General features: G+C 36.0%; 2 protein-coding genes across 2 annotated transcripts; both read right to left on the bottom strand.

Moving 5' to 3' along the window:
• Positions 1 to 50: 50 nt before the first annotated feature.
• LOC311299172 (putative acyl-CoA dehydrogenase 6) lies at positions 51 to 21,447 on the bottom strand. The gene is made up of 9 exons (XM_084422600.1): positions 21,194 to 21,447; positions 15,216 to 15,336; positions 7,844 to 7,973; positions 5,401 to 5,507; positions 3,886 to 4,053; positions 3,622 to 3,795; positions 3,104 to 3,265; positions 621 to 771; positions 51 to 367 (listed from the first exon to the last, which is right to left on the bottom strand). The coding sequence occupies exons 1-9, from the start codon at positions 21,383 to 21,385 to the stop codon at positions 277 to 279; spliced, it is 1,296 nt and encodes a 431-aa protein (XP_084278726.1). The 5' UTR covers positions 21,386 to 21,447; the 3' UTR covers positions 51 to 276.
• Positions 21,448 to 21,653: 206 nt separating this feature from the next.
• On the bottom strand, positions 21,654 to 23,407 carry gngt1 (guanine nucleotide binding protein (G protein), gamma transducing activity polypeptide 1). Its single transcript, XM_084422757.1, has 3 exons — positions 23,121 to 23,407; positions 22,924 to 23,022; positions 21,654 to 22,783 (listed from the first exon to the last, which is right to left on the bottom strand). Exons 2-3 carry the CDS (start codon positions 23,017 to 23,019, stop codon positions 22,658 to 22,660), a joined length of 222 nt encoding a protein of 73 aa, XP_084278883.1. The 5' UTR covers positions 23,020 to 23,022; positions 23,121 to 23,407; the 3' UTR covers positions 21,654 to 22,657.
• Between the last annotated feature and the right edge of the window lie 353 nt (positions 23,408 to 23,760).

Below are 23,760 nucleotides of genomic sequence, written 5' to 3' on the forward strand. Positions count from 1 at the left end.
CAAGAATCTTAAGAGCTTTTTAAGAATTGTGAAAACTTTATTTCTTTTCATGCATATTAAAAAACTAAGTCATATACAACTATAATCAGAATTTACATATGTTACATACAATTTTAAGTTTTCATCAGCCAAGTCTTCATTAAGGCAACAATATCTGACTGCAAGTTACAAATCATCTTAAAGTTGATGTAACTGCCACTATAACTTAATTAACTGTTAGATTCTCCAGTTCATTGTAAGTGCACTATTTTTCACACTGAATACATATCAGTGATGTCATTTCCTGGGCAGAGTGTCCATGTACTTGCATATGATTGACAGCATCACCTCATCAGCTCCTGCACCAATAGACATTAATCTGGAGTCCCTGTTAAGACAAAAAAAAGACAACCCAGATTTTATTTATTTGTGACCTGACATGAGGATTAGGCTTACCAATATTTTACACTTTTAACAATCAGTTGGGCGTTCGAGTCACTGCATTGACAGCTCTTTCCACACACTCAAAAGCATATTATGCTTCATGCAATCCAAACCTTTTGCTTTTAAATGTCACTAGATGTCACTGCAGCTCTGGGAGCACATGCACGTTCTCCTCAGTTCAGCTGAGAGAAACTGACCTGTAGAACCGGCTGACCAGGACATCACTGGTAAAGCCCATGCCACCCCAGTACTGGAGGCAGCTGTCACCGACCTCTCGGGCCAGTCGTCCCGCCTTCAGCTTGGCCATCGACGCCAACTTTGTCACGTCGTTTCCCTTGATGTACAGAGCTAATGACAGTGCACAGAAAACATCATATAAATTCTAAAGGTATTATTGTTCAGGATATGCTGAGATTCAGCTCCATTTTTTACATTTCACAACACGAGGGAGGACAAACATGTCAAATGATTGGCGATTTTTTTATTAAAATAGAGATCACAATTCTCCTACGATCTGAATCGACATCGAAACAAAAACATGATTTACTAGAGGTTCTGAAAATGTTAACAGTAGGAGTCTTTAAAAAAAATTTTTTATCTATTTGAATAAAATTTTTTTTTAGCGTTTTGAATGAATGATTCAATGACTCACTCAAAGACTTCACTCATTACTGGATGAATCAGCGTTTTTGAACGAATCTCTTGAATGAATGATTCAACGACATACATTTTTTAGCAGTCACTTGTCGCTAGGGTTGCAAAATTCTGGGAATTTTCAAAGATGGAAACTTTCCATGGGAATTAATGGGAATTTAAGGGAATTAACAGGAATTTATGGGAATAAACAGGAATAAACTGGGAATTTTCAAAGTTGAAGGTTGGCTCTTCATAGGGAACTTAAATATAGTTGAGGAAAGTATATTTTAGCATAATCTTGACTAAAACAAACAGATGCCATTCAAATACACTTGAATATCCATGCCATTCCTCAATCACATGCACATAGCACACTGCTTACTGCATGGCTATTGAGACCACACCCCCTACTGGCACTGTGCATGCCTCCATCACATGTACAGAAGCCCAAAGCACAAGACTATTGAAGGCACACATTTGAGCCTATGGACTAAAGTAAGTTTTGATGATTATGGGGAAATCTATTTATTAAATGTTTAAATTGCAAATATCACATACAAATGTATTCATCTAGTAGATAGCAAGCTGATAAGTTGGATGCTAAATAGAGATGCACCGATTACAATTTTCTAGGCCGATTCCGATTTCCGATTTTTCATTGAGTTTGACCTGCCGATACCGATTTAATTTTTTTCTAACCACTTTACAGCACACACAAATATTTATTTTCGATCTTTTCTTTAACCCTTTCACGCGTAAGTTTAAAATATTTTAACTGACACCCCCACCCCTGACCCCCAGAGTGAGTTTTTTCCAAGGCGAACGTTTCCTTTAATGTTTCCATGGCGACGCGTCACGCGATACACCGCAGCCTCAATAATACTGTATGACAGATGTGTCGCTTTTATTTTGCTTTGCCTTTTTTATTCAAAATATTCACAAACTTGCTTACCATGTCATCAACTAGCCTATCTGATATTCCGATTCTCAAATACGTGTAAGTGAGTGTGTTTGGTTGTTTAAAAACCTTTATAAATAATCTTGATCTATAACATGAGATGGGCGCCGCAATGTTGTCCTGTCAGTTTCTAACATGTTTCTAATATGGAATATTTCCCAAATTCCCCAGCTTAACTTCCCATGGAAATTTACCGGAAACTTTCCGCCCCTTAGCAACCCTACTTGTCGCCACCTACTGGTGTAACAATGTAATCGATACAATTTTTATTTGAAGCATCAAGTTACTTTCAAAAGGTGATTTGTGACCCTGGATCACAAAACCAGTCATATGTCGCATGGGTATATTTGTGGCAATAGCCAACAACACATTGTATGGGTCAAAATTATCAACTTTTCTTTTATGCCAAAAATCATTAGGATATTAAGTAAAGATCATGTTCCACGAAGATATTTTGTATATAAAACATTTATTTTTGTGAGTGGATGCAGCACAAGCACGAACATAAATGGAAAACTTTAAAGGAGATTTTCTCAATGTTTCCATTTTGTTGCACCCTCAGATTCCAGATTGTCATATAGTTATATCTCGGCCAAATATTGTCCTATCACAACAAACCACACATCAATGCAAAGCTTATTTATTCAGCTTTTAGATTATGTATAAATCTCAATTTCAAGAAATTGACCCATGTGACTGGTTTTGTAGTCCAGGGTCACATTTACTCTATTTTGATCGGTATATATCCGAACTATAAACTTTTATCCCTGTGCTTGTGTGATCATTTGAATTACTGTAATTATATCAAGTATAATGATACGGTGTATTAGAAAAGATGTTTGTGGAGCCATTTCATACTAATACATGACAACTGCTCTCTCTGGGGCAACGCCAACGCAGATTTGAATGTTCGCTGTGATCGTACTTGTCAAAGGATTTTAACGTGCAGCTCTAGTGCACACCATTTCATTTCATTATTAATTTGGAAATGGTGGCCCTGTAGACCTACCAGACACAAATCCATGAAATTGCAAAGCTGCCTTGGCCAATCATTCTAAAATAATTTCAGAAACAGTCTGGACTCGCCTGTGGCGCGATGCAAAAGGGAGCGCAACAGCTCGATTTCTGTCTGCAGCTCAGCCAGCCTGAAGTGAACGACCTGGTGAGACAGAACCGGCTGTTTGAAGATCTTCCTCTGTCTGGTGTAATTAATGGTCTCTTGGACAACTTTCTCCATCATCGTCAGGACTTGAAAAACAAGAAATACGACACAATCGGGTCATGTCTCCGGTCTAACATACCAAAGGGAAAAAATTCCAATGTGTTTTTCAACAAATTATATGATAGAGGGAATAGTTGTAGACAATATCTCGACAGGAAGTAGGCAGCTGATGATGTCAAAAGGTCCTCCAGAATGATTTAAAACGAAGTTTGACTCATCTGTAAACACGTTTGGGCCTGAGACGAGAGTGTTCTGGATTTATTGTACACACTCCAGCACCACTGACATTAAAACACGGACGTCATGTCCGTGCCAATCCCAACAGTGAAGAGAAATGTTTGACGTGCAGCGGGATGTGTGGGAGTCGAAAGGGATTACTTACTATTGGCCACTCCCCAAAGCCGCTCCTCCTGGAATTGTAGCATCTGGTAAGTGAAGCCCATTCCCTCCTGCCCAATGACATTTTTGCAGGGCACGCGCACGTCATCGAAAAACACCTCCGCTGTGTCCGATGACCACATGCCAATTTTACCGATCTTGCGTGCGATTTGAACGCCTGCGGACGTACGGTAAAACATTAGCATGTTTACTCTGGCAGACAAACGACTCTTTTCCATAAGTTTTGTGCTTTTGCCTCCAGTCTCACCAGGCAGATTCATGGGTAAGCAGATTAGGGATTTGTTCTTGTGAGAAGGGTCATCGCTGGTGTTGGCCAGAAGGCACATCCAGTCTGCTTGAGTGCCATTAGTGGTCCACATCTTTCCACCGTTAATGACAAACTCGTCTCCTTTGCGCACAGCTGTAGTCTTGATGCCTGGAGGAGATAGTATTTATAGACTCTTTAGATAAGTGGTTCTCAACCAGGAGGCCGGGGGCCACTAGGGGGCCTCATTAAACTTCCAAGGGGGCCAAAGGGTGACTTAAAATGATTTAAATGAATAATATTTACCAATTTCCAATTATATTAATCTAACATTGTTATTAATATATTAAACACTCTAACTTAATTAAACATCATAAAATTGCTAAGAAACAAAGATTTCTTTCCCCAATGTTTTTCCAACTATAGTTTTTATTGAAATTTCTTTAACAGCGCCATTTTAATATTATTTATATACTGTTATACTATTTTTAGTATTTTGAATTAGCTCTCTTTTTTTATAGCTTTGATTTATTTTTATTTCAGTTTTAGTCATTTTAGTACTTCAACTTGTTTATTTTAGTTAGTTGCGAAGGCAACATTTATCTTAAGTTTAAGTTTTTTATATCTAATATTTATATTAAATTTTTTCACTTTTATTTCAATTACCAAAAACAAGTTCTTGAACAGTTATTTTAGTATTATTTATATACAATTGTAAACAATTTTTTTATTTTGAAATAGCTTTTATTTTTATGTTTTCAGTTTTCATTTTAATTTCTTTTAGTAATATTGTATTAGTTTTTTTTATCATTTTTAAAATGTAACATTTATTTCAGTTTTAGTCATTTTAGTATTTAACTTATTTTAGTTAGTTACATTTATCTTAAGTTTAAGTTTTACATCTAATATTTATATACAAATTAAGTTCATTTTCTTTTCAATTACCAAAAACAATTTTTAATTGCTTTAGTTCTAGTTAACTATAACAACACTGGAATCACAAAATGAATTATTTGAACTGTATCACCACTCCCAGTTTCTGTTAATAAAAAAAGTTGTCATAATTACAGCAGAAATATCATATAGCAAATATTTTAGCTGTTGAATTCTATGTTGGACAATAAAGGGCCTTTGAGTCAAAAAGGTTGAGAACACCTGCTTTAGTTCATACTTGGCTTAAAATGTGAAATAAAGTATTACAGCACTCTTATTTCACCATAAAACAAGTTCAGATTTCTTTGCAACTCATTAATAATTTGTGACTAGTGCTGGCTTTACTTCAAATACAAAATTGAATACATTTATGAAAAATAGCTCAGCATACCCCTGTGTGGTATTCCCATGTAGGCTAGTCTTTTAATCTCCCTGGCCTGAAATGCTTTGATATCTTCATTTGATAAAGTAATTAATTTTAGATTTGCGTCTGGTGTGTGTTTACATCTTGTTTAAAACACCCCCGTGGCACTATAAAGAACATGTCTTTCCTGTTTGGTACATTATCTCCAGCAAAATACTTACTTGCTACATCAGAGCCGGCCCCTGTTTCGCTCACCCCGAGGCAGGCCACTAAGTCTCCCATTATGCTGGGCAGCAAGAACTCTCTCTTGAGCTCTGCAGAACCAAACCTACAACGGCACAGAAGTCACAGTCACATCCTCACAGGTATCAGTGTCATAGCAGCTGTGATTTACTATAAAGCTTGTGAGGTTACACAAGAGATTTACATTTTACTAGCAGCAAATGCAATTTCAGAAGCTGTTCCCTATGGCAGAATCACAAAGGACACTAATCAAAATCCCTGATTTTCTGAAACCAAATAGCCAAAGTGGATGTGCACAGAAAAACAAGTTTCCAGAGAGTGAACACACTGCATTAATATCCCCTCAGTGACAGTGTACAACCGGCTGCAGTCAGAATATGGCAAATACTAATAGGAGGAAAGGAACCATCCTGATAACTACAGTATTTATTTATAATAAATGATAGGTGGTTTAAATTGTTATAAGTCTGTCAACACATAGGATCATTTGCTTAATCAGTATTTTTTGTCTTTTTTTTCACAGCAAAAATATCAAAACTTAAAACAAGATAAAACATAATATAATTTGTTATCAAAGAATATATCTTAAATAAAGTTAAAACACAATTTTTTCACAAACCTAAAGTCGACATGAAACTTAAAGCTACACTGTGTAGGATTTTCATCCATCTAGTGGTGAAATTGTTTATGACTACCAACTGAATATTACTTTCTAGCCCCTCCCATTCCGAGGGCGTTTTAACTCCTACGGTGGCCGTATTATTTCAAATCTGCCGGCAGTCGCGAGTAATCTCCCCCTCGCATTCGTCACGGTGCCACTGAGTGTCAAAACGCGAAAGGCGAAGCTTGAATTTCCAGGTATGTCCCTCTTTGGCTAATGTACTTTCAAGATGGAGGCGCAAAATGGCTGCCGCCATTCGAGCGACTCGCTCGTATGTATTCTAAATGGCAGATTCTACGCTTACGAGAATACTTGATTAGTTGGTAGAAGTAATTACACATTAATGAGCACAAATCATTTTGAAAGAACAAAGTGTTTTTTGCTAAGAATCAACTTAAAAAATTACACAGTGTAGCTTTAAGTTGCAATAGTCTTTTCTTCCATAGTGTGATGCATATCTGAGTGAAGAGGCTTCTCGAAAAAGATACAATTATTTAGTCTATGGAGAATTGATTGGATGGTTGTGGTTTGCTATTGGTGGATCTCATGTGAGTGACAGGTTGCCCCGCCCTCGTCCCAGTAAACACGACATCAGAGAAAATTTGACCAATGCAATATATAAAAAAATACAATTCTGATTATAATACAAAACGTAGAAAATTAAATGAACAGCGCTCATCACTGTCGCTTTTTAACCAGCCGTCCAATCACAGTGGAGGAGGGGCGGGACAAACACCACACCGACCAACCGTCACATTCTGCTTGTACAACGATAACAAATGACAACAGACACTTTGTATCTGCCAACTGGACTTAAACTGGATGCTCGCCTGTGCGTAATTAAACGCATCAAGGGCATTTCTCATTAGATTTTGCGTCTTTGCCTCGGACAGACATCTTCTCGTGGTAGTTTTAGGCTGTGTCCGAAATTGCCCCCCCCATACCCTCATTCACTACTACCTACATTAGTCCACTAAGGGAGTGAATGAAAAACGAGTGAGTGAATTCGGACTCTGAGTGCGCTGGAAGGGCTGCCGCTTTTGCATAGTTTGTGCTTGCTGTTTAATAATCATTTGAAACTTAGCAAACTGGCAGCTCCAGTAGTAATGAAAAGATTTATCTTGAACTCTGTCATGAAAACTAGCAAAATTAAACAATTGAATGATCAATTAAAAAGGAATTTACACCTGAATGACATTACGCTGTAGCCACATTGGACCAGCGGTTTGGAAAAAGGATGGATGGATGATTCAGGTACGGCGCCATCTTCTGGTCAGACGAGGGAATTCCTTTAGCACGCAACTCTCACAGTGCATTATGGGTATTTTCTTGCTGTTGAGCGTACATCGGTTGTACATTCGTTATTGCGCTGCAATATTAAATGAGTGCACTCGATCACATCCACTATGGTTTCGGACACTAGTACAAATGGCTGTCCCCTCAAATAGTGCCCTATTTAAGGCGATTTCGAACACAGCCCTAATTTTGTTCTGGAGGCTGAACCTGCGCTCTGCAGCCACACTGAGCGCACTCGCCACCAACTGGACAGGGATGGGAATTACAGTTACAAGCTATAATAGATCACTCTCAGGGTAATCTGTCAAAATGACGGACAAGCCTTCAGATTTTTCTGTCACTGCTAAAAGAAAAGAAAAAAGGTCAATGACAGAAAATATTCATTTATCCTCTGATTCTGAGTACAGGAACTGTTTGATGTGTACTTACTCAAAGGATAACAATATTTCAGTTTTAGAAATCACCTCGCCAGTGCAGGTGTAGCCATGTCACTCTGAACGCCAATGGCCATGGGAATCCCTCCACAGTTGATGTTCCCCAGTTCTTCAGCCACAGCCAAACTGTAGCTGAAGTCCAATCCCAGACCGCCATACTCTGCAAACAATGAAAACAAACAATATTTGCCCAATTTCCTGAACATTTTGATCTTTGATCTCCTTGTTCTTGGGCCTCAATAAGCTAAACTTGCTTACTTTAGTATTGAAGACAAATATGCATCATGCAGAAGTCATCTACATATTTGTACCATGCAGTAATCTAAAACTTGACATGCCCTTTTCACACCCCTGCAGTCCATTTCATCATAACATACTACAATGTCTTGGGCAAATAGCGTACAGTCAATTACATGTGATCGTAATAACAGCATTACTGTTTCCCACGATACTTTCCTTGTCATGCATTTATTCATGTCATTTCATGTTCAATTTCATTTAGCACTTTCCTCCAGGAAACAACTATTACGACATTAAGGAAATGATTGTAATCTGTGCAGGCAATAAGGGCAACAATAATTACAGGACGCTGTATTCTGTCATCATCAGGTCCCGCGATGGTTGTGGACAACATTTGGCGTGGCAAAATAAGGAAAAGTGAAGCCAGAGAGCAAAGGAAACAGATACAGCTGCACAGGAACAGTCGTAGTCAAATAATTCAGTATCCAAACAGACAATCTGTCAGTGTTCAGTACCGAGTGAGATGCATCTGAAAGGAAGGTTTGTTTATCCTGACCACAAACTAGCTTAACTAACCTAAAAGGGGACCTATTATGCCCTTTTGTTTTTGGGGTCTACTAGAATAGGCTTGAATGTTCAAAAAACAAATTATTTTTCACATATTTGACAATGTTGCAGCTCCTCTTTTCCCAGTCTGTCAGTAACGCTCTGTTTAGTTCATGTCTCTATGAAGCCCCTCCTTCTGAAAAGCACAATGTGCTCTGATTGGTCGGCCAGATCAGTGTGTTGTGTAAATGACACACCCTTTACCATAGCACCGAGTTTCAATGAACTACTAACTAGCTAACTCAACCAGGCTTCGACCCTTTATTTTACGCGGTAATTTTGATGTAATAGCTTGTAATAAACAAGTAAACAGTCAGTAATAAAAAAAAATACTATTTGCAAATGATAGCACAAATAAATACTATAGAATAAAGTGACAAAATAAATAAAAACGTTTTTTTCAGGTGGGTCTACCAGTAGTATTCAGGTAAGAAACACTACAGAAATTAAATAAAGTAATCAAATGTAAGAAATGAAACAGATTAATGCTTAAAATTAAAGTTACAAAAGTTATTTAGTCAAGAGCACTGAGTCATTTTCTCTTTGTCTTTTGTTCTTTGATTAACATGACAGAAAGCAGCAGGTTTATTAGGCTACTGTCACTTTAAGAGCTTATGCACAGATCCAATATACTTTTACACAACATGTGATTTATTATTAAAATTTTCTTTTTTTGTTTAGTTCCAAAACAGTATTTTAATCTGTTAAAATACAGATTAATGTTAATTTAATCAGTATTAACCTGAATATTCTGCCATTTTGACATCATTTTGAAGTCATTTTATTACTCGCAAGCTGTTTGAGAGGTGGCTTTATGAGAGCGCTTTTGATGTGAGCGCGATACCTGCGGGAATGACTAAAATTATGCGCAATACAAGCACAATTCAATCGTAGCGAATGAGACGAGTGAGTGAGAGGAGGCGGGTGTGTTTTAATTCGCTGTTGGAGAGAAGTGAGAATGCGCAGTTTGGTATCGGCGATTCAGAAAAGCAGTATTGGAACCGTTTCAGATCGATACATATTAGGGGTGTAACGATTCATCAACTACATCGATGTATCGATTTATATTCCTACGATCCAACTGGATCGATCTGTGCTCGGCAAGTTGGCCTTCCGGACGACATATATCGATCTAATATCGTTTTAAAAGGTAATGAATCGATTGTATCGATACTAGGAAATAGCGCATTGGATTTAAGCACGTTAGACTTTATATGGATGTTTTTTCTTTGCACTTTTAATGATAAAGGCGTTAAACGTTACTCGATTCAGTCTGCCTATCTGTGTCGTCGTCGCCATGCGTGACGCGCCAGCAGCAGCGCAAAGACAACAAGCAGCGCAAAGTCTCTCACCTCAGAAAAACGGACTGTCCTGTCCTCTCAGCCGCTATACTGCAGTAGCGCGCACTCTTCAATTGCACGCGCAAATGCGCCGGAGCTTGCTGTATCACTTCACTAAAGCGCAAAAGAAATACGAGCATGCAACGTCGTAAATTAGTAAGTTAAGAAATAAAAGTAAAATACCAATAAATTTCGTTATTGGTACGTCATGTGTGTTGCTATTTATCAGGAGCAGTTTCCATGTTTCTTTACCAGTTCTTCTAAGTAGGCTATTGTGTATCACCATGGTAGCCTAATTGTTGTTTGTTTCCATAACAAAATGCCACTTACTGGTTTTGTATATTTTTATATGACTGTGGTGGCTCATACCAAGATTGTATTAACAAAAACTAGTTTGGGACTGCTATTTAATAGCTTAACCTCGCAGTGCCTACTGTCTATCAGTATTTGTCATATTCTTTAAAAAAAATTGTTAAGTAAAGGGGGACATAACTTTTTAATTTTAACTTAATTTTTGTGTAAACAAATGTATTATACTAGGCCTATATAATTCCTAAAAAGGTGGGCCGCGGCTTGATGACCATGAGGAAATGTGGGTCCCATGGCCAAACTATTCAAAACATCATTCTATGTTGTGATAATCGTAATTAATAATCACAATTACAATTTCAAGGGAATAATCAACAATTATCATTTTTGTCATAATCGTTCAGTCCTACTTATTAAAATAAAATGTGAATGCATTTTACATTAATTGTTGTTTACTTGTTTGTTTATATCTATAATTAATTGATACCTGATTCCCTTACAAGAATTTTTGGCTAAAAAGTTACTGAATCGATTTCAAGTCACTGAATCGTTTCGGATCGGATCGTTCTAAATGAACCAATATCGTCCTTGAATCGTATCGACAACCATGAATCGCGAATCGAATCGAATCGTTGTTAAAACGAATCGTTACACCCCTAATACATATCGATATTTTTGACAACACTAGTACAGAAAATAACTCTTTTTGCAGTGACTTTGTGCTTCTAAACTTTTCAGAGTTTTTTTATTCTCAAACAGCAACATTACACACTAAAGAAAGTTGGAAATGTTAAAAAAAGCAAATATTGTGTGATAGTCTTACTATGGGTTTGTATAGTATGAAATAACAGGATATAAAGTTGGAACAAAAAGGGAAAAATGAAGTCATATGCCATCAAGCAGGTCTAATCTTTACGAAGGTCAGATATTGGAAGCTGGTCAACACTTCTGTTTACTGCGTACATGTAAAAACAGTGGAGAGTGATTCTCCTGTTTGGTGGGGTAACCTCGCACAGTACATTTAATCACCGCATAGATGTGAAATGAGAAGTATTTCAAGAGACACAAGAGGCCTTGCACCCCCACATATTTTGGGACTTGAGTAAATGTCAGAAGACTGGATGGTTCGGATAAGAAAGTTTTAGTGCCTTATCTGAGGCTGCCAGGGTTGGAAAAACAGACAATCTGGATTTACGCCAGTGTTTTGTAAGATGGAGTTGTTTTAGCCCAGTTGTGAAAGCTGTGATTTCATGAGGAACACGGTGTTATGGGAACCAGCAAACCTCTAAAACGAGGACTCAAAATACCTTCCATCATGCAAAATAATCAAAATGCTAGCATTGTGCGCATGCATTAGTATAGAGGGCTCATGATGGTTATACATATGGGAGACCGGGGCTAGTTTTTTTTACAAAGGCCATTTCTTAGTAACTGTATGGGTTGAGTCAGAAGTTTTTTTTTTTTTACTTTTTTGTGAAATAAAATAGCAATACCATCATATTTTTGCTGTCACTGTTAAGTAAATAAGTGAACACAATAAAACCACACTGAAATAATTAATATACCGTATATTTATACAGTATATATACTTACTCAGTATTTTTGTCGGTTTATGTATCTTAAATCAAGATACATTTGAGTAGCAAAATGCTGTCAGATATTAAATCTTCTTTTTTGAAAAAATAAACAATATTATGCAAGTTTAAAACAAGAAAAATGTATGTCAGTGAGGTAAAAAAATTATCTTGTTTTCCCTTTTTTAATTTAGTTCATTTTTCTGACCCCACTGACAGGTATTTTTTCTTGTTTTAAGCATAAACACTTAATTTTGATGATTTTCTTTTCAGAAAACAAGACTTGAGTCATTTTGCTTCTCAAGTTAATGTCTTAATTTAAGAATCTTTTGATATTTGTAATGGAAAACGAGACAAAAGTATTGAATAAGAATTTAGTTTTTTGCAGTGCAATATAATGGTTGATATTTTAAATGGTTTGACGCATAACCTTTTACAGTCTTGCTGTTTCATGATTGTTTTACTATTTAAATTTGCTGCAAAATTTATAACAGGCAGGTTACATTGTGTAAAATGACCTCAAATAATGTGACAACAAGCCCTGCTGCTGAGTAATGTGTGTTCATTGAACTATATCCTTTTTCCTGTGCAGTAACCATGAAAATGTTTTTGTAGGCAAGATTTTCAAATACGTGTCTGTACAGAAACTGACTATAGCCTACAGCAGTCAAGTCACAATTCACCTGAACAGATTCTACGTTATTGTTCAGAGATTTGCAGGTGTATCTGTGCTGCACGTATCAAAATGAGGTGAGGCAACGCTACGAGTACTAATCCTCTGTCTAAGAAGATGCTGTAAATCCAGCCGGCTAATGCAGAAGTGTCACAGTGTCAGCACTTCTTAATGCAAGTGCTGTTCTCCTCTTACCTACAGATTTATGAAGCCAGATTTAAGTTTCCCCCGAGCCTCCAGCCATTAGTAATTATACTGCATTATATTCTTAGTTGCTAAAACTTTATATACAGTCGTGCTCAGAATTAATCATACCCCTGGTAAATATGATCAAAAATGGCTGTAAAAAATAAATCTGCATCGTTTATCCTTTTGATCTTTCATTAAAAAAAATTGGCAAAAATCTAACCTTTCATTTAAGTAAAATAATTGAAAGTGTGTGGGAGGGGGGGGGGGGGGGGGAATCACATTATGAAATAAATGTTTTTCTCCAAAACACGTTGGCCACAGTTATTGATACCCCTAGAATTTTAAAATATCTCTGAAGTATATTCCCATTAATATTTACCTTTTTTTAGCACACCAGGGTGACTAGGAACATGAAATTGTCCAGCTATGACTTCTTGTTTCACAGGAGTTTATATATGAGGAAACACAAAGGCCAAATTCCCTTAATCATCCATCACAATGAGTAAAACCAAAGAATATAGTTCTGATGTGCAGCAAAAGATTGTTGAGCTTCACAAAATAGAAAGTGGCTGTAAGACAATATCTAAAGAATTGAAAATCCCCATTTTGACCATCAGGGCAATAATTAAGAAGTTATAATCAACTAAAGATGTTACGAATCTGCCAGGAAGAGGACGTGTGTCTATATTGTCTTACTGGACGGCGAGGAGGAAAGTTTGAGTGGCCAAAGACTCTTCAAGGGTCACAGATGGAGAATTGCAGAGATTACTTGAAAGCCTAAAAAAAAAAAAAAAGGGGGGGGGGGGGTCAGAAAGCCTAAAAAAAGCCTAAAAAAAATAATCAAACAACCCCTACATCCCCACATGTTGTTTGGGAAGGTTTCAAGAAAAATGCTCCTCGCTCATCCAAAAACAAACTCCAGCATATTCAGTTGTCAGACACGACTGGATCTTCAAACGGCACAGGGTTCTGTGGTCAGATGAGACTAAAAAAAAGAGCTTTTTGGCAGCAAACACGCTAGATGGGTTTGGTGAACACAAGGATAAAAAGTACCCCATGTGTACAATTTAATATTCCATTGGATCTTTAATGTTGTGGGCATATTTTTCTGCTGGAGGTCCTGGACTTCTTATTCAGATACATGGCATTGTGGATTCTATCAAATATCAACAGATAAAAAATCAAAACCTGACGCCTTCTGCTAGAAATCTTATAACGGGCCGTGGTTGGATCTTCCATCAGGACAACGATCCAAAACAAACATCAAATTCAACACAAAAATGTGTTAGGGAGCACAAAATGAAGCTTCTGCCATGACCGTCCCAGTTCCCTGACCTGATGAGTGGAGTGAACTGAAGAGAAGGAGCACCAACATGGATCTGGGAATCTGAAGGATCTGGAGAGATTCTGTATGGAGGAATGATCTCTGATCTCTTGTCAGTTATTCTCCAAACTCATCAGGCATTATAGGAGAAATCTCAGAGCTGTTATCTTGGCAAAAGGAGATTGTAAAAAGGTATTTAATAAAAAGGTATCAATAATTGTGGCCAACGTGTTTTGGAGAAAAACATTTATTTCATAATGTGATTTCCCCCCCACTTTCAATTCTTTTACTTCAATGAAAGGTTAGGATTTTGCAAAATTTTGTTTTTACAGCCATTGTTGATCATATTTACCAGGGGTATGATTAATTCTGAGCACGACTGTATATCATATGATTTTTTTTATTTTTTTTTAATGATGTGGATATTATATGCATGTTATTTAAGAATGAGACTCAACAGTCATTGATTGTTTGAATAATTTCAATATAATAACAGATAATCTGTCGTACATGAACTGTATGACTTTTGGTTCTCCTATCATTCTTCTCACGTTTTGGGAGTCTATAGCAACCCTTTGAACTGCATGGCAAAAAGTTGTGCACTGACATATTGATACCTGAGATAATACCACAAATCGGTTTTGTGTTTTCCACTGTTCTCGTAATTGCTTCTTGCAGCAATGTTGATATTTTCTCATGAATCCGTGCTGCACTCACATAAAAAAACTAAAACTAAAACTGTTTAAGGGCACTCTACAATCTTATTTGTCCTCTATGTTTCTCAAAAAGGCCATTACCAAAGACAAAATGATCCAGTTTGTACTTAAAATGCATATTTTTATTTTTACAAATGTCTTTTTCAACCAGCTGCTTTCAAGGTGATAATTCAAGAAGAATCAAATTGTCCTTTATCTTATGCAATAGAAAAGCTATGAAAACATACTGCAAAAATGGCTTGTTCTGAAATGTTTGATGTAAAAAAATTTAGAAACATATGATATGACCGCCCAAACTGACAGCATTTCTCAACCTTTTTGACTCTAAGGAAAATGGTGGAGGAAAAAGTAATAAAAACCAAAGATCCCTTTTTTGAGGGTCACTTGTGTGCTTGATTAAGGTACATCTGAAGTAGCAAACGTCTGCTTACCCACAGGTTTGTTGACTCCCAGAAATCCTGCACTTCCCAGGATTTTGAAGATCTTATGAGCAGGAAACTGCCCTTCTTCCTCCCATTTGTCTACATAAGGGTTGATCTCTTGATCAATGATCTGTAACACATTCAAACATAGATCTATACTTAAACTGAGTCCTGTAACTAAATTTATAGTTTACAAGGTAATTGTGTATTACAGAAACACGTTATTATTCCAGTGATGCAGGATATCACTCACTTCTTCTCATCACTTCCAGCCCTCTATATAAAAGTGGCAAAAGGCCAAAAATTAAAAATAGTTATCAAGTTCCATCAAACTATATAGAGTATAATAGCCAGAAAATAGTTTCTTCCTTGAAAGCGGGAATATGCTATCTTTCTTCTGAGTCACTTCAAGACGTCTGGTTTTGTAACAACATAACCGTTGTGAAATACAACATTTGCATGCAGTACTCCATGTAGATTTGACCAATATAAGCACTGCCAAAACAAGCATTCCTGACAGAAGAGTTAGCCCTGTCAAGATCTGGATTTCTAGTTCAAGTAAACTAGATTTCTAGTAAACTGAACATGCTTTTAAAAAAGACACCATATAACCAAATCTGATCACCACATTCAACTGCATTTTTACCACATGTGCTATTTTTTAGTTTTTACAATACCTACAGTTTGGGGTAAGTAAAAGTTTTTTTACTATTAACATTTTATTCAGGAAGTATGCATTCAATTGATCCAAAATGACAGTAAAGATATGTATAATGTTACAAAAAAAATGCATGTTGTTACTCTGAACTTTGAAAAATAAATGAAATAAAAAATCCTGAAAAAAGGGTTTAATTTTGTTGGCCATATTTTTGCATTGGTCTGGCTTTAATTTATTTGAACTAATAATAAAGATAATATTCCATAACTTTTTTCTTATATTCTTTTCCAGTTTTGATTTTTTGGGGGGAAAAAAGAAGAAAAAAATGTCCTCCTTGCTTACTAATGCAAATGTCATTATAAAACTATAAAAGTATAATCTTTCTTTACGGGCCACAATAAAAGGTAATTTAGTGGAATGTCCAGGCTTCTCATCTAGGTTACAAACAACATAAGGGTGAGTACTTTTTGTAACTGTTAAGTTATAAAGCAGAAGTCTTTAAAATAAATGCAATTAAAAGTCAACAGACCTTGTAATGCTCATTGTCTGAACTGTTTTAGTGTCTGATCACAAGAAGACTACATATTGCAATGGGGGAGTCAAAGGAAAGCAAGGCAATTCATTAAAATCTACTTACACAAATGAAGCAGAAAAGGAACTGAATTCATTTTCTAATAATGCATTATGTGTACAACAAAACAAAGTTGATTCAAGCATGATGAACCAGTAATGTTAATTCAATTAAGGCTGTAAAGTTTTTCAGCTGTGGTAATGACTCCTCTTCAGCTAATATGTCACGCTTATATGTTTAATGGGTGCAGACTGAGCTTTCAGTATGAGCTGTGAAAAGTTAAAAGAAAATAAAAATACTGCAGAGGGATGAGCACCACATTTCCCCAAAAACACGCAGACATGCTGATTCACCGGCCAACAAAAACGTCCTGCCTCCAAAGCGTTGTGTGAACAGAACAAACAGCATTTAATAACGAAAGGAAGCCAGGGGTCAAGAACACGATAACAAAGTCAGAACCAGTTTCTTCACTACTTTCTTCAGCAGAAAGAATTTGTGAGGAACAAATAGCATAGAACATATAATGGAAGGTCAAGGTCACTTTTATTTATATAGCACCTTAAAACAACATTAGGCTACTGCAGTGCTGACTGCTGACCAAAGGGTTGCCAACTCTCACGCATTCACCGTGAGACTCACGCAATTGACACTTCACACTCACGTATGGAAGCTTGTTTCCGCCACAAAAGAAAAAAAATTAAATGATAATTGCGACTTTTTATCTCACAATTGCGAGTTTACATCTCGCAATTCTGACTTTATTTCTCAGAAATGCGAGATACAAAGTCAGAATTGCGTGAAATAAAGTCGCAATTGTGTGTTATAAAGTCAGAATTCTGACTTTTTTTCTCGCAATTGCGACTTTATATCACGCAATTCTGACTTTATAACACGCAATTGCGAGTTTATATCTCGCAATTCTGACATATTTTCTTAGAATTGTGAGATATAAACTCACAATTGTGAGATATAAAGTCCAATTCTAAGAAAAAAAAAAAGACGGACTTTTTTTTTTACCTCAGAATAGTTTATCTCACAATTCTGACTTTATAACACGCAATTGCGATTTTATATCATGCAATTCTGACATATTTTCTTAGAATTGTGAGATATAAACTCACAATTGTGAGATATAAAGTCCAATTCTAAGAAAAAAAAAAGACGGACTTCTTTTTTTTTACCTCAGAATAGTTTATCTCACAATTCTGACTTTATAACACGCAATTGCGATTTTATATCATGCAATTCTGACTTTATATCTCCCAATTGCGTATTATAAAGTCAGAATTGCGTGATGTAAAGTCGCAATTGCGAGAAAAAAAGTCAGAATTCTGACTTTATAAGACGCAATTGCGACTTTATTTCACGCAATTCTGACTTGATAAGACGCAATTGCGACTTTATTTCACGCAATTCTGACTTTATATCTCGCAATTCTGACTTTATAACACGCAATTGCGACTTTATTTCACGCAATTCTGACTTTATATCTCAAAATTCTGAGAAATAAAGTCAGAATTGCGAGATGTAAACTCGAAATTGTGAGATAAAAAGTCGAAATTATCTCTTAAAATGTTTTATTCTGTGGCGGAAACAAGCTTCCATACTCACGCCACACATCCATTTTCTCACGCACAGAAAAAATGCGGAGCAAAGAGGTACTTTTAATATTAAACTAATTCTCAGCTCTTAGATTCCGTCAATTTTATTACGAAATTCAGACAAAAATACGTTTGGCGCTTGTAAATGTGACGTGACAGATCGCTGAGCGCCTCAGTTCAAGTGCACGTGAACCGATCATCTGTTACTTTTTTTATTTAAAGATGCAGTACAACTTACCGAAAGTATACATAATATCGACCAATTAGTGTTTTTCAACCACGCAGGAGAACAATTATGTCACATAACGTTACATTTACCTCAGGAAAGCCATTTAATGACCATAGCATGTTAACTGAATAGAAAAAATAGCTAAAGAGGAGATTTTGCTGAGCACTATATTACATATTTATTATATTTTTACTTATGTCATTAAATAATTGTTATAACAAAAACTGCATTATATTTAATTTAACAGCATTAGGTGAGATTATTTTTTTAAATAAAATTTAAAATAAACATGTCCAAATTAGTCAATATTGAATCAAAATCGGAATCAAATCTCAAGAATGGAATTGAAATCTTCAAATTTTTGTCAAGCAATAATAAAAACTGTATCCTACCAGTCATTATAGGCTACAATGTAAACATTGTAACATGTTGTCACTAAACTTCATAAAATTCTATTTAGTTACCAAATGTTTTGACAATCACAATTACACTTATTGTGATGCAATATTTGTTTTTACAACCACCCCCCTTGGAGTGAGAAAAAAAATCTCACTCCAAGCTAAACTCAAAAGTTGGCAGCCCTGGGTGCTTCACAAAAACACATAAAAAAAAAAAAAACAGTCGTACAAAAATACTAAGACTACATATACACAATTATGAAAAGGCCTGAGAAAAAAGATACGTTTTATGAGATGACTAAATGCATATAAGGAAGAAGATAACCTAACAATCTGTCATCTTTAGATTTCAAGCGAATAATTTGTCAGAGGATGATCTGAGAGATCTTCGGGGAGAGTATACGGACAAATAAGGTCTGAGATATAAACTGGAGCCAGACCATGCAAGGCTTTAAATACAAAAGTTAAAACCTTGTACTCAATTCTGTATTTGACCGGTAGCCAATGTAAGTGTGATAAAATAGGGGTGATATGCTCCCGTTTTTTCTTCCCCAATAAGAAGCGAGCTGCAGCATTTTGAACCAGTTGCAAACGCAATAGTGAAAACTGGTTTATACTGGCATACAATAATCAAGCCTTGTTGAAATTAAAGCATGAATGACTGTCTCTAGGTCACCAAAAGATAGAAAAGATTTCAATTTCCGTAAACCCCTAAGTTGCTCTGACAACAGAGTTTATTTGCTTGTCGAATTTTAACTCAGAATCGACAATAACGCCCAGGTTCATGAGTGCGGATATTCAAGGAAGTGTCTTTTTTAGTATTAGATTCACTCGAAACCCGGAGGACTGTGACTGGATAATACGGTCAGAAAGGAAGGGTGGTCCACCCTGTCCGAACCTACAGTACAAGGTTCCTTGTTCTTAATAAAGGCTGGTGATACATTCCACAATACTTTTGTCGGTTAGAGCTGTGAATTGTTTGGTGGGGTCCAAAACTCTGACTTATGGTTTGTCAACACTTTATGCACCCAGAAGACCATTGCAACTGAATAACACAATAGGTGATGTTTCCTGGAAGTGCTAACCCTAATAGGTGCATTAAACATTTTGATAAAAAAATAAAATAAATTATACTCCCATTATTTCAATCTGAACATAGCCTAACTGACATGCCTTACGCATTACGTAAGATACTGTGAAAAATTTAATCTTGAGTCATGAGATGACCTCGAGACGGAATGCATGCACTTTATTGTAAAATACATGAAGGCTGAAAAATAGACCTGAGCTTGCAAATATTAAGCCCTATTGAGTCTGACACCAATCTTTCCTTCCATTTAGATGCATATAAAACTATTACACGTTTCTAAGTCAAGGACTTTTCTAACTTGTTTTCAGTGTTTCACTGTCTCTGGTGAGTTCTTTTAATAAACGCCGTCCCTGAGCTTCACGCTATACAGCATTGTTCTCATTATCCGCTGCTTTTTCTGTTTTCCACTTAGGCCTATATCCTTTCTTAGCAGTCTATTCCGATACACTTAAAGCCACTGGGAACTGGATAAAGCAACTTCCTTCCCAAGCCCTGTAACCCTTCAGTCTAGCCAGTTGATATTAAAGTATAATTACAGTGACTTTCACTCAATTAAATCTTATTCATGCGAATTCAGTTTCAAAGTTAAAATATTTACCACATGCCTTGGAGATGGCAATGGCTTTTTTCCCCCCCACTTTTTGGAGAAAAGCCTTGAACTTTCTAACACAAAAGATTAGCTATTAGTAAATTAAAATTGACTGAAAAAAAAAAGTTCTGAAATAAAATGTACCAAAAAAAAAAAAAAAAGAGTCATCATAATAGCCTATTTCTCACAGATCTTAAAATGAATTGATCTTCAAGATATTTAATTATTCTAATTCCTATCCTAATCAGAGAAAAACTTTTTGGGAAGAAAAAAAAAAAAGGATTTTTTGTTGCTTGGTGTGATGGAAATGACAGCAGAACAGACAGCACAGTCTTATTAATTACAATCACAATTATTTTTTTTATATATATATATATAAAATGCAATGTAAATAATCTGTTTTTAAAAAGTGTATATATTTGGTATAGAAGAAGGGAAGTTTATTTTTAATAAAAAAAAAAACTTGTATTCTGGAGTTGACAGCTGGCTGTACAATCACCTTCAGCGTCACGTGACAATCCTGGAAGCATCAAAACAAAACGTCTAATCTTGACATTTCATCTGTTAATCTAGAAAATTCATCTTTATATCAAACAAATCCTTCCTAAAAATTCTTTAATTGTGTCTGGCATTAAGAGCAAATCCCTAAGTTATTCATATAACCCGAAAAAGATACAACTAGCTGTCCAAGCTAGCTACAAAGTAAGTGACCTCTTACCTACATTCACTTGCTGAAAAAAATTCGACCTGTACATTCACATGTGTGATATTCAGGTAACTTAATCAACATTCATCTCGACAGAGAGTTATACATTTGTTATGGATACAAAATAGCACGCTGTCATATCTACCTTTCTCAAAGATGACTTTAATGCAAAATGTTCCTCTGTGTAGAGAACATTATCGATATTTTCGGTAGAAACAGATGCTTTCGGATTGGAGGACGATTTTTCTGAGAAGTGCCGATTGTTGCAGACAACAGTTTTGGGCAAATTACGATTTACAGCTAAACTGAATCTCAAGACCTTAGCACGCAGTGCCATTCTTACAAACTACACACAAAAGTGTTGACCTGCGCATGCGCATTGGACCTCACGTAGAACTCGGAAGTCGAATGTACTGTATTTCAGCTTACTGGTCTGCTGTCAGCGCTTTACCAAGATAACTACCTATAGGCCTATAGCTATAGTTAACTAGGGTACATACTGTGATAAATGGGTATCAGCCAAAAGTAAGAATATTTCTGAAACAATATTTGCAGAAGATCCATATTTACTAAATGGTAGCCTATTAGCTATACCATTATATAATACCGTTTATTATTATGGTATTTTGTCAGTTACATCTATGATTACCAGTTTATTTCGATAATCCACATTACATTAGACATTCTACTAACTATAGGGGTGAATTCAGGTTGATTTGGACACTTCCCAGTCATTTCAATGGCACAAGTGTCTCAATATCAACCTAAATTCACTCCAAGTAACTTTGCCTATGTGTCAACTAAATCTCATTAGAGTATTAATAGACTGTTAGGTTAGGGTTAGGGTTAGTAGAATAGCCTAAGTTGACGTGTTCTGTAATTAGAAAGTTACTTACAGTCAGAATGTCTGTTGGGGAGCCTCAAAATAAAGTGTTAGCAAATATTAGGTCTACTAATACTCTAATGACTGCTAGTTGCAAAGTTACTTACAGTTAGTAGAATGTCTAAAGTTGACTATACTACAAAAATTACCACATTTTGTAATTAACAAGTGTAGCCTTTCTTATTATGGCAAAGACTTGATGTAACGTTTTCTGTAAAATACCGTTTATAATACTGTACACTTTAAACCAAACTCATAATGGCTCATGGGGATGTTCAGGTGACAAAAATTTCAGTCAGAAACTGTAGTGGCCTTTTGCCATGTAACTTTGGTTTTATTGAATAGCTAAATTATTCCACCGATTAAGCCTTGATTTATCATGTTAATTACAAGCTCAAAAATTCACTTTCACCCAGTTTTTGTTAAACAGAAGAAAGAAATTCATGTATTAGTCCATCAAGCAAGTCTCTGGTGATCAGTGCACAATGGTAGTCAGATTTATTACATCACTTCAAAGATGAATACACAACATATGAGGGTCCAGATCCTGAGGACTCATTTAGAAGGGAGAAAGAGCCATTTAGAGTTATTCGAACATCTATCCATGTTTGTGATTGTCCTTTTTCGGGGAGCAGAGTGGATTCCAGCTATGATTAAATTTTAGCAGGTGTCCATGGGCTGCATTGAACACTAAACTGCAAAAGTCGGGGCTTCTCTCTGTCCACATTAGCAAATGACACATCCACCTTTCTCCTTGAATGGGTTCTTCTCCTCTGGAATGCCTTTGACCAAAGGATCCTCCTCTGCTCCGCTCTGAATGTACTCCGTAATCTCTTCACAGCATTTGGAGGTCTGACAGAAAAAAAGTGATTGAAGTGACAATCAAACAAAAAAGAGCATACCAACAATGCCTATACACGCTTTAGAAAGCCATCCAACTTTGATGTAGTCCATTTTGTGTAATCTGACCATGAGTAGATTTGAACGCTTACCTTCTCCCTTTCCAGCTTCACCTCAGTTTTGAGCTGGGTTACTTCCATTTTAGCCTTATCCAGGTCTGTAAGTTCGTCTATATTTATGACCGGCATTGTCTGTGAGAAATCAAATCAGACAATTACATCACAAGTGGTAGGGTATTTATGAATTGAGATTTGCAATTATTAAAAAAATTGCAGATGACCAAACTTACTGCCGCTTACGATGAGGTCTCCTCCACCCCTGAAAATGGAAAGAGATTCCGCACCTCTCCCTCAATCCGGTTTATAAAGTAATCTGCATAAACATTGTAATCTCTTAATCTCATTAAAACAAGCACATTATATTTTATCTTTCCATAGTCTTCTTCTCCAAATTTGTGGTCAGGTGTTCTTGTGGATTACCATACACACAGAAGTAATACATATTTACTTAACAAATGAATTACATCCCAAACATAGTGAAATTGATATAAAGGGTTTCTAATGACCTTCGGATTGCAATATAGGTCAAGGGGACATAGAAAGTATTACATGCTACTTTGATAAGCGTGCTAATCCATGTTTACCCCTAACCTGTCACATTAGATCATTCATTATCATCAAAGATATGACAAATGCATTCTCTTAAAATATTTCCTATGTGTTTTTCCTAGTCACACGTGAATGAAAAGGGGTTTTCATTGTTATATTGTTAATAATAATATAAATGTGATTATTCCAATATTATTTATTATTATTCTATAGTAGCCTAATTATAATTATTATACATTCTATTTTTATTATATGTTTACTATATTATAGACATGTTATTAATATAGTAAACATATAATAAAAATATATGTTTACTATATT

This window comes from Rutilus rutilus (genome assembly GCF_951802725.1).
Source record: "Rutilus rutilus genome assembly, chromosome: 11".
NCBI lineage: Eukaryota > Metazoa > Chordata > Actinopteri > Cypriniformes > Leuciscidae > Rutilus > Rutilus rutilus.

Coding starts and splice junctions, on each gene's coding strand:
- LOC311299172 (XM_084422600.1), bottom strand. CDS start 21,385: ATGGCACTGCGTGCTAAGGTCTTGAGATTCAGTTTAGCTGTAAATCGT. Junction 5,508..7,843: donor GCTACACCTGCACTGGCGAG/GTGATTTCTAAA, acceptor GTGCCGTTGTAG/GTTTGGTTCTGCAGAGCTCA. Junction 368..620: donor CTGGTCAGCCGGTTCTACAG/GTCAGTTTCTCT, acceptor TTGTCTTAACAG/GGACTCCAGATTAATGTCTA.
- gngt1 (XM_084422757.1), bottom strand. CDS start 23,019: ATGCCGGTCATAAATATAGACGAACTTACAGACCTGGATAAGGCTAAA. Junction 22,784..22,923: donor TGAAGCTGGAAAGGGAGAAG/GTAAGCGTTCAA, acceptor TTTTTCTGTCAG/ACCTCCAAATGCTGTGAAGA.